Source organism: Tursiops truncatus, chromosome 4, assembly GCF_011762595.2.
Source record: "Tursiops truncatus isolate mTurTru1 chromosome 4, mTurTru1.mat.Y, whole genome shotgun sequence".
Lineage (NCBI taxonomy): Eukaryota > Metazoa > Chordata > Mammalia > Artiodactyla > Delphinidae > Tursiops > Tursiops truncatus.
In genome coordinates this window covers 68,236,418-68,252,633 of record NC_047037.1, presented here as the reverse complement: position 1 = coordinate 68,252,633, position 16,216 = coordinate 68,236,418, and the positions used below count along the sequence as shown (strand labels likewise).

The 16,216-nt window shown below is 38.8% G+C and overlaps 1 protein-coding gene across 3 annotated transcripts in view; it reads left to right on the top strand.

Moving 5' to 3' along the window:
- Positions 1-16,216, top strand: part of FGF12 (fibroblast growth factor 12) — a 567,554-nt gene that overhangs the window by 197,668 nt on the left and 353,670 nt on the right. The window contains exon 1 of one of the 3 annotated variants that reach the window (XM_073804027.1): positions 15,289-15,961. The exons of the other annotated variants lie outside the window; for them this stretch is intronic. Coding sequence (XP_073660128.1) covers positions 15,871-15,961 — 91 coding nt within the window. The 5' untranslated portion in view covers positions 15,289-15,870. Of the gene's footprint in view, positions 1-15,288; positions 15,962-16,216 lie in introns of those variants that run through there. 3 annotated transcript variants of the gene reach the window in all.

Here is a 16,216-nt window from a genome sequence, read left to right as displayed (position 1 = left end):
AAAATTATTTAATAAAAATAAATTTAATACATATAATTACTGTGTTAGGTAGAATTAGGACAGAATGTGTCCCTTGAATCCTAGTTTATGTTGATTTTATAAGGAAAACTTCAGTGGGGTAGTGTGGGCAAAAGGCAGCATTTAAGAGGTTAAGGAAGAATAAAAAGTGGTAAGGTGGAGACAGTACATGTAGACTCCTTTTAAGGATATTTGTATGTTTATGGGAGGAAGGAAAGAAAGGATAGAAAGAGAATGCCCAGCTAGGAAGGGGGGTTGGAAAATTCTACATGAGGTTCTTGTCTGGTACATGGCAGTAGCATTCTTGGCCTTAAGCTGTGTTCTGCACAGGCACAAAGATATGCATATTTGTATATTTGTGAATGTATTTGTGTGTATAACAAGTACCTTAAAGGAAGCTAAAATATTCATTTTCCAAAGTACCACATTTCCATCAAACCTTCAGTATGACTCTAATCAATGGCTCCATTTGGCACTTTATCTCTTCCTTCCCCTGCCCCAACCATAGATCCATAACCACTTATATTAGGACAGTTAAATTTCACCATTATGAGAGTTAACCCGAGCCAGAAGCTAAGACAGTCTCCCATGCCTGTTCTGAAAGTTGACACTAATAAAACCTCATAGCTTACTATAAAAGCAATACTTATTTTATTGTTGTCCTGTCTTTAAATGAATGGCTGCCTCCTGCTTTTGGAAAGCAGACGATATGCAGGGAGAAAATTCAATTTCCTGGGAAGGGAAAAAATACCCTGAAATCATTTCTGTGCATTTATAAAATAAAATAACTTTGATTCTTACATTATCCTTACATTTTCAAAACCAGAAGCAGTTAGCATAGTACTTTGTAAAGAATATTGCCCTGGGAGGCAGTGTCCTGAGTTAAGAGTTGCAGCTCTGTCACTGGGAGCCAAGTGACTTTACAGGAAATCACTCTTCCCTTTTTTGTCTTCTTTTCTGTTAAAGGATGGGGATAGATATCGCCTATCTTGGTTTGACTTATGTTAAAATTTTATTCCCTTAAATCCTGAATGAAGTCAGTCCACAAATACATTTCCTTTTCCTGTCTTTTGGAAGACTTCTGTTCTTGACAAATGTCACTATATTGGAGTGTGTTTATCCATCCTTTACCTTCCTCCTAGGCAACTGGAATTGCTCCTCTCCGCTTTGCTCTGACAATCATTTTCACAGGTTTCTATCCTTAGCAACCTTATTTGTATAGCTATAGATGAAAAGGTCTGCATTTATTCAAAACAACTTGTTAAAGTGCTACTAGAAGAGAATGGAAAATGTCCAATGGTAGCAGCAAATCCCGATGTATTATTTATTTGAAGATTGGGGTCTGGGGTGGGAAGGTTGGAGGACAGGCATAGATGTCTTATTTATTAACCTCACCTCAGCAGGTTTGGTCAGAAAGTAATGTAAAAGTAACAACAGTATACCATGCGTGTTTTTGAGTCTGATACAATAAGATATACCTATGGTGAACATGGGACAGAACTGGGGGTAAATATAGAGTCTGAATTCTGGTTGCTGGGTTTTTCAGAAGCAGGATTTATTCTTTAGTGGAGGCAGTACCAATTAAGTGTGGCTAGAAAGTAAGGTGGTAACATTTATTAAGCATTGGGCATTCAATATTTAAGTGAGAGATATCTCCTTCAGTTCACCTCAAGTTTCTTAATCTATATGAAGCTTTTTCTAACAGCTTACTTCCCACCCTCAAAGATAGAATGAACCACTCACTTCCTTGTGCCTTCACTAAAATCTGCAGTACTACCAGTTTGGCAAAGCTGTGTTTTACTTCTGGTTTAAACACCTCTCTTCTTTTGCTAGCTTTTTAGGGTAAGAAGTTAGTTTTAGTTTCTAAATAATTGTGGGAAGGGTGCATAAATGAGTGAATGGGTTAAAAGATACCTTGAAACTTTACTCCCTTTTTCCAATGACACTGACCTTGTTTTGAACTCCTATCTCAATTTTTTTTAAATTTTAATTTAATATAGTTTAATTTAATTTCAATGCCATCTTCTTTACCTATTCATTCATTGCTGGACTTTTAGGTTGTTTCCATATCCTGGATGTTATAAATAATGCTGCCAACGAACATAGGGATGCATGTATCTTTTCAAATTGGTGTTTTCATGCTCTTTGGATAATTACCCAGAAGCGAGGTTTCACTTTTCTTTACATACTCTCCAACATTTATTTCTCGTCTTTTCAAAGATAGCCATTCTAACAGGTGTGAGATGATACCTCATTGTGGTTTTGACTTGCATTTCCCTAATAATTAGTGATGTTGAACATCTTTTCATGTGCCTTTTGGCCATTTGTACATCTTCTTTGGAAAAATGTCTGTTCAGCTTCTCTGCCCATTTTTAAATTGGGTTGTTTCTTTGTTGTTGAGTTGTATGAGCTCTATGTAGTTTAGATATTAATCCTTTATTGGATATATGATTTGCAAATACCTTCTCCCATTTGGTAGGTTGCCTTTTCATTTTGATTATAGTTTCCTTTGCTGTGCAAAGCTTTTCAGTTTGATATAATCCCATTTGTTTATTTCTGCTTCTGTTTCCATTGGCTTTGGAGTCAGAGCCACAAAAACATCATTAAGGCCAATGCCAGTGAGGTTATCACCTGTGTTTTCTTCTAGGAATATTATGGTTTTATATTCAGGTCTTATATTCAAGTCTTCAATCCATTTTGAGTTAATTTTGGGGTATGGTATAAGACAGTGGTCTAGTTTCATTCTATTGCATATGGCTCTCCAGTTTTCCCAATGTCATTTATTGAAGAGGCTGTCCTTTCTCCATTGTATGTTCTTTTCTCCTTTGTTATAAATTAATTGTTCATGTACTTGTGGATATATTTCAGAGCTCTCAATTCTATTCTGTTGATCTGTGTGTCTGTTTTTATGTACCATTCTGTTTTGATTACTATAGCTTTTGTAGTATGGTTTGAAATCAGGGAGCGTGATACCTCCAGCTTTGTTCTTTCTCAAGATTGTTCGGCTATTTTGGTTGTTTGTGGTTTCATACACATTTTAGAATTACTTTTTCTAGTTCTGTGAAATATGTCATTAGAATTTTGATAAGGATTTCATTGAACCTGTAGATTGTTTTGGGTAGTGTGGACATTGTAACAATATTAAATCTTCCAATCCATGAGCACAGAATAGCTTTCCATTTATTTGCATCATCTTCAGTTTCTTTCATCAGTGTGTCTTATAGTTTCCAGTGCACAAATCTTTTACCTCCTTGGTTAAATTTATTCCTAGGTATTGTATTCTTTTTGATGATTGTAAATGAGATTGTTTTCTTAATTTCTGATTGTTTGTTATCAATGTATAGAAATGCCACAATATTTTGTATATGGATTTTATATTCTGCAACTTTACTGAATTAATTTATTAGTTCTAATACCCTTGGTGAAGTCCTTAGGGTTTTCTATATATAGTATCATGTCATTTGCAAATAATGGCAGTTTTACTTCTTCCCTTCCAATTTGGATCTGTTTTATTTCTTTTTCTTGCCCAACTTCTGTGACTAGGGCTTCTGATACTACGTTAAATAAAAGTGGCAAGAATGGGCATCCTTGTCTTGTCCTGATCTTCGAGGAAAATCTTTCAGCTTTTCACTGTTGAGTATGATGTTAGCTGTGGGTTTGTCATATATGGCCTTCTTATGTTGAGGTACATGCCTCAACATATACCCACTTTGTTGAGAGCTGTTATCGTAAATGGATGATGAATTTTGTCAAGTGCTTTTTCTCCATCTATTGAAGTGACTGTATGATTTTTTCCTTCATTTTATGAATGTGGTATATCACATTGGTTGATTTGTGGATGTTGAATCATTCTTGCATCCCAAAAATAAATCCAGTTGATCATGATGTATGATCCTTTTAATGTATTGTTGGAATTCTGTTTGGTAATATTTCACTGAGGATTTTTGCTTCTATGTTCAAGAAGGATATTGGCCTTTAATTATTTTTTTGTGTGTGGTGTCCTTGTCTGGTTTTGGTATCGGGACAATGATGGCTTTGTAAAATGTGTTTGGAAGACTTCTCTCATCTTCAGTATTTTTGGAAGAGTTTGAGAAGGATAGGTGTTAAATCTTCTTTGACTATTTTATAGAATTCACCAGTGAAGCCATCTATCTGGTCTTGGGCTTTTGTTTGTTGGGAGATTTTTGATTACTCTTTTAATCCCTTGATTAGTAATTGATCTATTTGATTTTCTATTTCTTCATGATTCAGTGTTAGAAGATTGTGTGTTTCTAGGAATTTATCCATTTCTTCTTGGTTGTCCAATTTGTTGGTGTATAACAGTTAGTAGTAGTCCCTTATGATCCTTTGCATTTCTGTGGTATCAGTTGTAACTTCTCTTTCATTTCTGATTTTATTTATTTGAGCCTGATCTCTTTTTTTCTTGATTAGTCAAGCTAAAGCTTGTTGATTTTATCTTTTCAAAGAACCAGTTAGTTTCATTGACCTTTCTTCCTGCCTTCCTTCCTTCCTTTCCTTCTTTTTTGTCTCTAGTTCATTGACTTTCACTCTGATCTTTATTATTTCCCTACTTCTACTGATCTTGTGCTTTGTTTGTCCTCTTTTTCAAGTTACTTTAGGTGTAAAGTTAGATTGTTTCTTGAGGTAGGCCTGTATTGCTATGAACTTTCCTCTTAGAACCACTTTTGCTGCATATGAAAGATTTGGGTATGTTTTATTTTTGTTTTCATTTGTCTCTAGGTACTTTTTGGTTTCTCCTTTGATTTCTTTGATGACCCATTGGTTTCTGTGTAGCATGTTGTTTACTCGCCACATAATTGTGTTTTTTCCCTGTTATTGATTTCTAGTTTAATATCATTGTGGTCCTAGAAGGTGCTTGATAGGATTTCAGTCTTCTTGAATTTATTGAGACTTGTTTCGTGACCTAATATGAAGAGTAGGCTGTTAGATTTCCTCACTATTATTGTATTGTTTTCAGTTTCTTCTTTTAATTTTATTAATGTTTGCTTTCTATATTTTGGTGCTCCTATAGTGGGTGCATCTATATTTATAAATGTTATATTATCTTGTTGTATTGACCCCGTATATCATTATGCAATGTCCTTCTTTGTCTTTTTTTACAGTCTTTGTTCTAAAGTCTATTTTGTCTGATATGAGTATAGCTACTCCAGTTTTCTTTTCATTTCCATTTGCATGGAATATCTCTTTCCACCCCTTCACTTTCAGTTTGTGTGTGCCCTTACTTCTATAGGGAGTCTCTTATAGGCAACATACAGATAGGTCTTGTTTATCCATTCAGCCACTGTCTGTCTTTTGATTGATGAATTAATCCATTAACATTTAAAGTTATTATTGATAAGTGTGTACTGATAGCCATTTTGTTAATTGTTTTCTGGCTGTTTTTGTAGTTCCTTTCCTCTTCTCTTCTCTTGTGTTTTGGTGGTTTTCTGCAGTGTTATGTTGAGATTTCTTTCTCATTTTCTTTTGTGTATTTACTATAAGTTTTTTCCTTGTTGTTACTGTTAGGCTCACATATACTATCCTTTGTAAACAGCAGTCTGTGTTAAGTTGGTAGCAACTTAAATTTGAACACATTTCAAAGCTTTATCTTTTAATTCACTGCCCTCACTCCCATTTTATACTTTTGATGACACATTTTGTATCTTTTTATTTTATGCAACCCTTAACTAATTTTTATATTTTTAGTTAATTCTACTACTTTTGTCTTTTAACCTTCATGCCTGCTTTATACATCACTGATCCACTATCTTTATTACATATTTACCTCTTCCAGTGAGATTTTTATTTTATATGTTTTCTTATTATTAATTAGCATAATTTCTTTTCAGATTAAAGAAGTTCCTTTATCATTTCTTATAGGGCTGGTTTAGTGGTGATGAACTCCTTTAGTTTTGCATATCTGGGAAACTCTTAATTCCTTCAATTCTGAATATTAATCTTTTGGGGTAGAGAATTCTTGGTTTGAAGTTTTTTTCCTTTCAGCATTTTGAATATGTTATACCGCTTCCTTCTGGCCTGTAAAGTTTCTGCTGAAAAATCTCCTGATAGCCTTATGGGGCTTCCCTTGTACATAACAAATTTTTCTTTTGCTGCTTTTAAGGATTCTCTCTTTATTCTTAACTTTTACTCTTTTAATTATAATGTCTCTTGGTGTGTGTCTCTTTGGGTTCATCTTAATGAAACTCTCTGGGCTTCCTGGACCTAGCTTTCTGTTTCCTTCCCCAGATTAAGAAAGTTTTCAGCCATTATATCTTCAAATAAATTTTCTGGGCCTTTTAATCTCTTTTCTCCTTCTGGGACCCATATAATGTGAATGTTATTCTGCTTGATGATGTCACAAAGGTCCCTGAAGGTATTTTTACTTTTTAAAATTCTTTTTCATTTTTCTCTCTCTCTAGGTGAGTTCTATTGCTTTGTCTTCCAGCATGCTTATTTGTTCTTCTACCTCATCCAATCAGCTACTGGACCCACTAGTGTATTTTTCTGTTCAATTATAACTTCTATTTGGTACTTTCTTATATTTTGTTGACGTTCTCACTGTGTTTATCCAGTATTCTCCTGAGTTTGGTGGGCATTTTTATGACCATTACTTTGAATTCTATCAGTTAGATAGAATTATCTTCATTTAGTTATTTCTCTGAAGTTTTGTCTTATTCTTTCAATACAATAGGACCATATTCCTCTGTCTCCTCATTTTGCCTAGTTCTCTGTGCTTACCTCTTCCATGTATCAGGTAAGTCAGCTACCTCTCACATTCTTGAAGGTGTGGCCTTATGTAGGAGATGTCCTGTAGAGCTCAGAAGCACAATCCTGCCTGGCCACCAGAGTCATATTCTCAAGGGGTGTCTCCTACATGAGCTGCATCAGCCCTCCTGTCCTGGCAGGGCCATGGCTGCTGCTGCAGTGCACTGGTGGGAGGGGCTGACCCAGTCACCCAAGCTTTTGAAGAGAAATTTGGCAAGAGCTAACAAAACTACCTGTATACTTGCTTTTTGACTCAGCATTCTCATTTCTAGTATCTATCCTGAAGATAATTTCCAGCAATATGAAAATACTACACAAGTTATTTATTGCAGTATTATTTGCAATTGCAAAATATTGAAAATAACCTAAATGCCACTACATAGCAGAGTGTGTGCTATTTTGTGCAAAAGAAACCTATGGAAGATAAATCAGAAATTAAAGAGACCAGTTGCCTATAAGGGGTTGTTGGAAAAGGAGTGGAAGGAAGGGGAAATGGGAATAGGACAGGAGGATGAGAGTGTAAAACTTATTGGAGTATACTTTTTTGTAGCTTTGACCCTTAGAACCATACAAAAACATACCATGTTTTACATATTCAAATAATAATAAAGTAATTAAATAATTAAAATCAACCAATATGGAAGATAAACAATAACAAAGGAACCTAACTGGATTACAAATGAATAACTAAACCACACTGAAGAGAATGGAGAAGAAAAGAAAAATCTATCAAAAACAAAGTCGATAATAATATTTTGACTGTATAAGGCTAAAGACGAAAACAAATGTGCCTCAATGCTGTACTCTAGTAATAAATCTGTTTCTCACAAGAGTGTTGGTTAGGAATTCTGTAACTACTTTAAGTACATACTAGGATTGAATGAACAAGTGAATATATTATAAATAAAAAAATATTTTTCACTGTTGGAAAAAGAAGTTACAAATAAGGAGAGGGCAAAGACTAAAACGGAAATTGTGATGTTGGATTGGAATCATAGGTGTTAACCATCTATAGCTATATCTATACTTATCATGTATAGATATCTATTATTTATTTATGTATGGATATATCTACACATAGATATTTCTACATATAGATATCTGTATAGGGAGATATATATATTTATCAACAGAAATAAATATGATGGATGTGTATTGTGGGTTTGTATATATGCATATATTTCATAGCTTTCTCCACTGAGAGAACCTAGGATCAATGACACCCCAGTAACAATGGGCACACTAGCACCCCGATTTTAGTTCCTAAATACTATTTTCCAATAAAAAGTATTAGACTCATTTGAGAATGAGTTGATTCCAGAGCTAGGGCTGGAAAATAAAAGGTAAACTTGGAATACCTTGTGATGCTAGAAAATTAAGGAACTGCTCATAAAAAGACACCAGAGCCAACCAAAAGGATCTCCTGAAGGCTAAAGTTGAAACAATTTGAAACACAAAATAAATGATAGTATTGGATTATAATGCATAGAATAAACATTCCTGAGGCCATACTGATATAAATAAATACTTGAATAAATAAATAAGCGGGGGAGAATTTACAGCTCTTGCAGAAGAATTCCCATTACAATAGAAATAATTAGGAAAATACAAAGTTACTATTAGGGAAACAGCACAATAATAATTACTGCAAGCAAGTTCCACCAATGGATGCTAACATCAGCGGATGAAAGTTGAAGGAGAAACAGGATATTAGCATAGCCTCAGAGTTTCTTCTTCAAGATATTTATCAACCATAAATGAAAGTAAAATATAACTTGACAGTACAGAAACCTAGCAGACACTACCTTAACCAAGTGATTGATGTTAATAACACTGCTGACATCATGTAGCTCTTGATAAGATCCTACATCACTTCTGTGGCATTCTTGCTGAAAATGAATAACTGTCGACTAATCACTAGAAAGCATCAGACAAGCCCAAATTGAAAGACATTCCACAAAATATTTGATCAATATTTATCAGAAGTTTCAAAGTCCTGAAAGATAAGAAGAGACTGGGGAACTGCCATACACTGAAGGAGACTAAGGACACACAACTAAGTGCAGGGTGGATCCTAGTTGGATCCTGGAATAGGAAAAGGGCATTAGGGGGAAAAAAACCTGGTAAAAATTCAATAAAATTTGTAGTTTATTTGATAGCATGGTTCCAGTATAAATTTTCTGGTTTTGATAACTATACACTGGTTATGTGAGTTGTTAATAGTAAGAGAAGTTGGGTGAAGAGTATACATGAACTCTATTATTTTGCAACTTGTCTGTAAGTCTCAATTTATTTCAAAATAAAAAGTTTAGAGGGCTTCCCTGGTGGTGCAGTGGTTGAGAGTCCGCCTGCCGATGCAGGGGACACGGGTTCGTGCGCCGGTCTGGGAAGATCCCACATGCCGTGGAGCGGCTGGGCCCGTGAGCCATGGCCGCTGAGCCTGCGTGTCCGGAGCCTGTGCTCCGCAGCGGGAGAGGCCACAAGAGTGAGAGGCCCATGTACCGCAAAAAAAAAAAAAAAAAAAAAAAAAAAAGTTCAGAGAAGAATAAATAGAAGAACAACAAATAAAAAAAGAACAAGAGGAAGAAGATAACAATAGAAAAACCTCATGCATTGCTTTTTTGAAAATAGTTTAAAGTGATTTTAACTTATTTGGATCATATATGTCATTAATAAATAAGTTTGCTGCCAGTGACTGTTTTTATCACATCTGATAAGATTGATTTTCCTGCTTTCTTTGTCTGTTGAGGCTGCTATAACAAAAAGTACCTTAGATTAGGTGGCCTAAACAACCAACATTTGTTACTCACAGTTCTAGAGTCTGGGAAGTCCAAGATCAAGGCACTAGCAGATCCAGTGTCTGGTGAGGGCTTGCTTCCTGACTCATAGATGGCCATCTTCTCCCTGTGACTTCACATGGTGAAAGGGGAGAGAGAGCTCTCTGGGGTCTCTTTTATAAGGGCACCAATGCCATTCATGAGGGTGAAGCTTCCCAAAGATGCCACTTCCCAATACCTTAGGGGTTAGAATTTCAATATATGAATTTTAGGGAGATATAAACATTCAGTCTCTGATAGTTGCCTATAAAAATTGGATTTGAGGGTATTTCTAAAGACATGAGATACAGACCTGGTTTTTATCCTGGCAGTCGGTGGACTAGACATATAACATAGAACAAAGATACTGTGTTAGCTATTAGACTGGTTTTCATCTTTCAGTTTATATGTTGGTTTGGTTTCTTTGTGAAATAAAGTTGCTTTCCTTTTGATAGACATTTTGACATTAATATACTCATTAAAAGTTTTCGGACCTGGCAATACTCTTGAGTATGCTATTACTGATTCAATATAGGCTTCCAAACAGATACATACATTAATTGAAGAGCTGATGTCAAGAGTCAACAGATTCCTATGTTTAATATGAACAGAAATAAATTACCACTTAAAAATCTCAGAACTTCCTCATACAGTTATTAATTTATACCATCTGTGAGTAAATAACTCTTTATAAAATGAAAAATTTAGATACTAAGAATTTAAATAAGTTCACCTATCATTATGTACCAGATTTCCCAATCCCTCTCAGAAAGTGATAAATGATTTCATTTTGAAATTACACTGGCGAGTCACTTGCTAGAGTTGGTCCAAGGTCAATAAGAAAACAGAAAGAATATCTAACTTATGAAATTTTAATTAGAGGCAGATAACTTAAAATTTGGTCATTATATATCTTCAATTTAAAATTTAAAAATATAATTGCCAGCAAAAATTTCATTTTGGCTTATGGAATAACACACAGAAAGCAGAAAATTTCCAAGTTTTGATTAAACTAAAATATGCTCTTTTCCTACCATCCGTTGTGCACCTGGCTATTACTATTTGCTTGTTTTGTCTTGCTTTTGGATGTTGTGGTACTTGTAAAAATGCAGTCTCCTTATGTTCTGCCCAAGATACTTAAGGAAGACTATATATCTACATACCTGACTGTGAAGCTGGATGTCACCTTAGGAGTTGTTTTAACAAGCATGTACATGAAAGTCTGATAAGGGCAAAAATCTTTATTTTTTTAAAACTAACTCTAAGTAATACAATTCAATTGATCAATTCTTCTTTATACCTACTTCAACCAAATATCCATAATTTATAGTAAGAAAATATTTTGAATTTAAATGTTATGTGCTCACTTTGGTGTAATCTGAACTCATCTGAGAGTTCAATAACAACAAAAAATATCTATAAATGTGATCCCCCAGTTTGTTTTCCAAGTACTATGATGATTTACTTTCTTTGCGATGAATATACCTGGCCATAAGAATCATTGTGACAGCTGCTTAAACAAGACAGCAGGACATTTAAGTATTATTTGTGACAGAGTTGGCTTTCCTGCCCTGTTTTCTAAGAGTTTATAGATCTGTTAAGGAGACAGAACTATAATCAAATATAAGAGCCACTATGTTAGACCATTAAGGTGCACCTAGAACCCAGGGCAGTTGATAAGAGCACCCTATCTTGTGTAGATAATTAAAATCTTCAAAGCTCTTTCACATGTTTCACCTCATTGAATCCTTGCAACAGTCTTGCCGGGTAGGCAGAAAGGCTTGTTGTGAATATGAGAATTGATGCTCTAGAGGTCATGTGTGTTTTAAATCACACATGGATTTGCTTGCTCTGCCCAAGTTCCTTGATAGGGGCCTCATCCTATTCCTTTGCTACGTTTCAAGGAATAGCTTTTCTCTCAAAGTACAAAACAGCTCTAGGCATTGGGTTCCAGAGCAGGAGAGCTCTACCGGAAAGCTCTCTGTCTCTGCTGCAGCAGGAAAGACTATTTTTAGATGTTTTCCTTTTGCTAATTATCTCCCTCTCCGTGGGGAATTTCTATGGGTAGAATCCCCAGATGAGTCAAGTTTCTCACTAATTCCCGCAGAGACCGGAAAGACAAAGGCCATGGCCCAGCTTGCCCTGGAGCCTCAGAGCCTCTCCAGTGATGACAGTGTGGTGGCTTTAGCAAGTTCTTCAAGGACTGTGGAGCCCACAGAGCTTTGGTGATCACACTGAACAAGGGGACTAAGGGGCAACTGGAAGGAAGGTCTGCACATGTCTTCTTGAGTCTTGGAACCACCCCAAATGACCTTGCCTGGAGCTCAATTCTGAAAGGACTTAAGAGAATGTGGAGCCAGTGGTGGCTGAAGGCTTAGGAGACCCTGCTGATGTTCTGGCTTTCTTCCATCATCTTTGAGAGGAATAAGGAAGAGACTTCTGAAAGAATATTTTTCCAGGCAACTTCAACCTTAAGCTTCAATCTCCAGGGAACCCCACAAGAACTGTGAAGGATTAGCCTATAGAAGAGAAAGAGGAAAGGGGTGATGAAAACCATTTTCACTCCTTTGCTGGGAAGAGCTAACCAGCTAGTGCTAGGTGGTCTGGGGACAATGGGTGGAAAGAAAGTAAAGTAAGATTTTGGTTCAATGTCAGGATAAATCTTCAAACAGGTTTTGTGCAATGAACTCCCTGGGGAGCTGGTGAATTCTGTCACCTGAACTGTTCAAGCAGAAATGTGGACACTGAAATGGACGCTGGCATTCATGGGAAGGTGGGAGTGATGGAAAACCCTACAGGTTGAGGACTAAGGAATAATAATTGCTAACACTATTATCACACTTATTTTCTATCAAGTTTCTTTTTCTTAAACACTCAACAAGGGGTATAGAAGGTAGATGTTATTATTAACTCTCTCTTAGAGATAGGGAAACTGAGGCACAAAGAGGTTAAGTGATTTGTTCAAGGTCACACAGCTAGTAGGAATTTTCACTGTGGCTGCCTGTTGTTGGTGTCTGTGCTTTTAACTACTTGCTGTATTGCTGTGTCCACTAAGGACCCTTCTTGCCCTGAAATTCCTGATAGGGTGGAGTCTGATCCCAATGCCAGCATTCTTCGTATGCATCACTCATAAAACTTCTTCCAAAAGGGCAATGATGGCCTCTGAGAAGGAAGGAAGGAAGGAAGGGAGAGGAGAGGGGAGGGGAGGGGAGGGGAGGGGAGGAGGGGAAGGGAGGGGAGGAGGGGAAGGGAGGGGAGGGGAGGGGAAGGGAAGGGAAAGGAAAGGAAAGGAAAGGAAAGGAAAGGAAGGGGAGGGAGGGAGGGAGGAAGAAAAGAAAAGAAAAAAGAAAAAGACAAATGCAAAGGATGATGGAAAAAAAAAAATCGAGACCTTTAGACCCAAAGGGAAGCTCCCTAGTCATCTTTCGGGCCAGTTGGCAGAGACAGAGCCTAACAGAATATCGCATCAAAGTTAAATACTGCCTATGTTTTCCTCTAAGAGTTTGACAGTGTCTGGCCTTACATTTAGGTCTTTAATCCATTTTGAGTTTATTTTTGTGTATGGTGTTAGGGAGTGTTCTAATTTCATACTTTTACATGTAGCTGTCCAGTTTTCCCAGCACCACTTATTGAAGAGGCTGTCTTTTCTCCACTGTATATTCTTGCCTCCTTTATCAAAGATAAGGTGACCATATGTGTGTGGGTTTATCTCTGGGATTTCTATTCTGTTCCATTGATCTATATTTCTGTTTTTGTGCCAGTACCATACTGCCTTGATTACTGTAGCTTTGTAGTATAGTCTGAAGTCAGGGAGCCTGATTCCTCCAGCTCCATTTTTCGTTCTCAAGATTGCTTTGGCTATTCGGGGTCTTTTGTGTTTCCATACAAATTGTGAAATTTTTTGTTCTAGTTCTGTGAAAAATGCCAGTGGTAGTTTGATAGGGATTGTATTAAATCTGTAGATTGCTTTGGGTAGTAGAGTCACACTCTATGACATAAATCACAGCAAGATCCTTTTTGACCCACCTCCTAGAGAAATGGAAATAAAAACAAAAATAAATGTTACCTAATGAAACTTAAAAGCTTTTGCACAGCAAAGGAAACCATAAAGAAGACCAAAAGACAACCCTCAGAATGGGAGAAAATATTTGCAAATGAAGCAACTGACAAAGGATTAATCTCCAAACTTTACAAGCAGCTCAATATCAAAACAAACAACCCAATCCAAAAATGGACAGAAGACCTAAATAGACATTTCTCCAAAGAAGATATACAGATTGCCAACAAACACATGAAAGAATGCTCAACATCATTAATCATTAGAGAAATGCAAATCAAAACTACAATGAGATATCATCTCACACTGGTCAGAATGGCCATCTTGAAAAAATCTAGAAACAATAAATGCTGGAGAGGGTGTGGAGAAAAGGGAACACTCTCGCACTGCTGGTGGGAATGTGAATTGGTACAGCCACTATGGAGAACAGTATGGAGGTTCCTTCAAAAACTACAAATAGAACTACCTTATGACCCAGCAATCCCACTACTGGGCATATACCCTGAGAAAACCATAATTCAAAAAGAGTCATGTACCAAAATGTTCATTGCAGCTCTATTAACAATAGCCAGGACATGGAAGCAACCTAAGTGTCCATCAACAGATGAGTGGATAAAGAAGATGTGGCACATATATACGATGGAATATTACTCAGCCATATAAAGAAACGAAATTGAGTTATTTGTAGTGAGGTGGATGGACCTACAGTCTGTCATACAAAGTGAAGTAAGTCAGAAGGAGAAAAAGAAATACTGTATGCTAACACATATGTATGGAATCTAAGAATAATAAAAAAAAAGTTCATGAAGAACCTAGGGGCAAGACGGGAATAAAGACAGAGACCTACTAGAGAATGGACTTGAGGATATGGGGAGGGGGAAGGGTAAGCTGTGACAAAATGAGAGTGGCATGGACATATATACAGTACCAAACGTAAAATAGATAGCTAGTGGGAAGCAGCTGCATAGCTTGGGGAGATCAGCTCTGTGCTTTGTGACCACCTAGAGGGTGGGATAGGGAGGGTGGGAGGGAGGGAGACGCAAGAGGGAAGAGATATGGGAACATATGTATATGTATAACTGATTCACCTTGTTATAAAGCAGAAACTAACACACCATTGTAAAGCAATTATACTCCAATAAAGATGTTAAAAAAAAAAAGTTAAATACCGCTGTTGTTTTAAGAGTTCCCGCCTCATCTGTCTCCTTCTGTAACTCTGGCCGTCCCTTCTGGCCTTCCTTACTCCACCTGCACCTGCCTTCCCGTGGCACCTGTGCTAAGCTTTTCCAGGAGACTGGGAGGCACGGGGACAAACAAGCAGCTGCCGGTTCTCTATTCTGCACCCTCTTCCCCGCCCTGATTTGCGGAGAGAGAAAGTGAAGCCCAGGGTGGTATGTAACTTACCCAAGGTCACAGAGCCCGGATCAGAAAATCCAGGTGTCCAGACCCCCACCTCAGCGCCCGGCCCATGCCTAGAGACCCATTCGCTCTCCGCGCCTGAATCCAAGAGCTTTCTTTATTTCACATCCCCGCCTCCCCAGCCCCACCCCCCAGTTCCCCGGAGTCGCTTCTGACGCTCGGCAGCCTCCAGGGTCCAGCCCTTCCTGCGGGCGCTTCCTTTCCGCCGGATTCCCACGCCGGAGTCGCCCTTGGCCCGCGCGCAGCCCGCGGGAGCGCTGCCTTCCGGCCCGGGAGCTCCTCTCCGCGCCCCGCAGCCGGGCGGCCAGGGCTCACCGCCCGACGCGGAGAACAGAAACTGAGGGGGTGTCCCGAGCCCCCAGGCCAGAAGGCCAGGGACCCCGGGGACCCCGCCCTCTTCCCTCCCTGCGCCCGCACCTGGAAAGGGGCAGCAACCCACGGTGACGTCCTCCGCGCAGCCGGTGCGCTCACCCTCCAGCCCGCAGCCCCGCCGCCTCCTTCGGGAAGTCCCAAAGTGTCACGGTCGAGCCCGCTGGGGTGTGGCCGCGCCTCCCGCTCCCCCAGGGGCTGTCCCCAGCCGGGCGGCCGTTCCTACTCCCCGCCCGTTCCCGGCCCCGCGTCCGCTGTGCTCCTGCCCTGGCCCCGGCTCCGGCCCCGCCAAGGTGCGAACTGCTCTCTCCCCGGGACGCACGGACCATGGATTCGGGATCCGGCTTCCGAAGACAGGCCGCCTTTTGGTTGGACAATTAGCGGAGGTGGGCGGGGGGTTGACCATCCCCACACACGCGCTTCTCCATGAAGATTCTTGAGCTTTCTTTGAAGAAAGGAGTGCATATGCTGCAGTGTCTCTGTGGAAGGAGCCTGAGGTCCAGCAACAGCCTAAGTGGTGAGAAAATGTTCCTTCCTTAGCCCTAAACCTGCAGATGCCCCCCCTTCCCTCCTCCTCATACCCTCTCGGCCCCCCCCCCCCGCCCTTAATCAGCGCTGTAAGTGATGGAAGGAAGGCGTTTCCTTACTGGGGCAAGATAATGGCCCCGTTGCCGGTTCTGTCTTTGGATTTTTTTTTTTTTTCTCTCTTAAATCCCTGAAGTCATCCGTGTTTTATAGAACGCTTTCGCTGTCGCCTAGCGCCTGAGCTGGA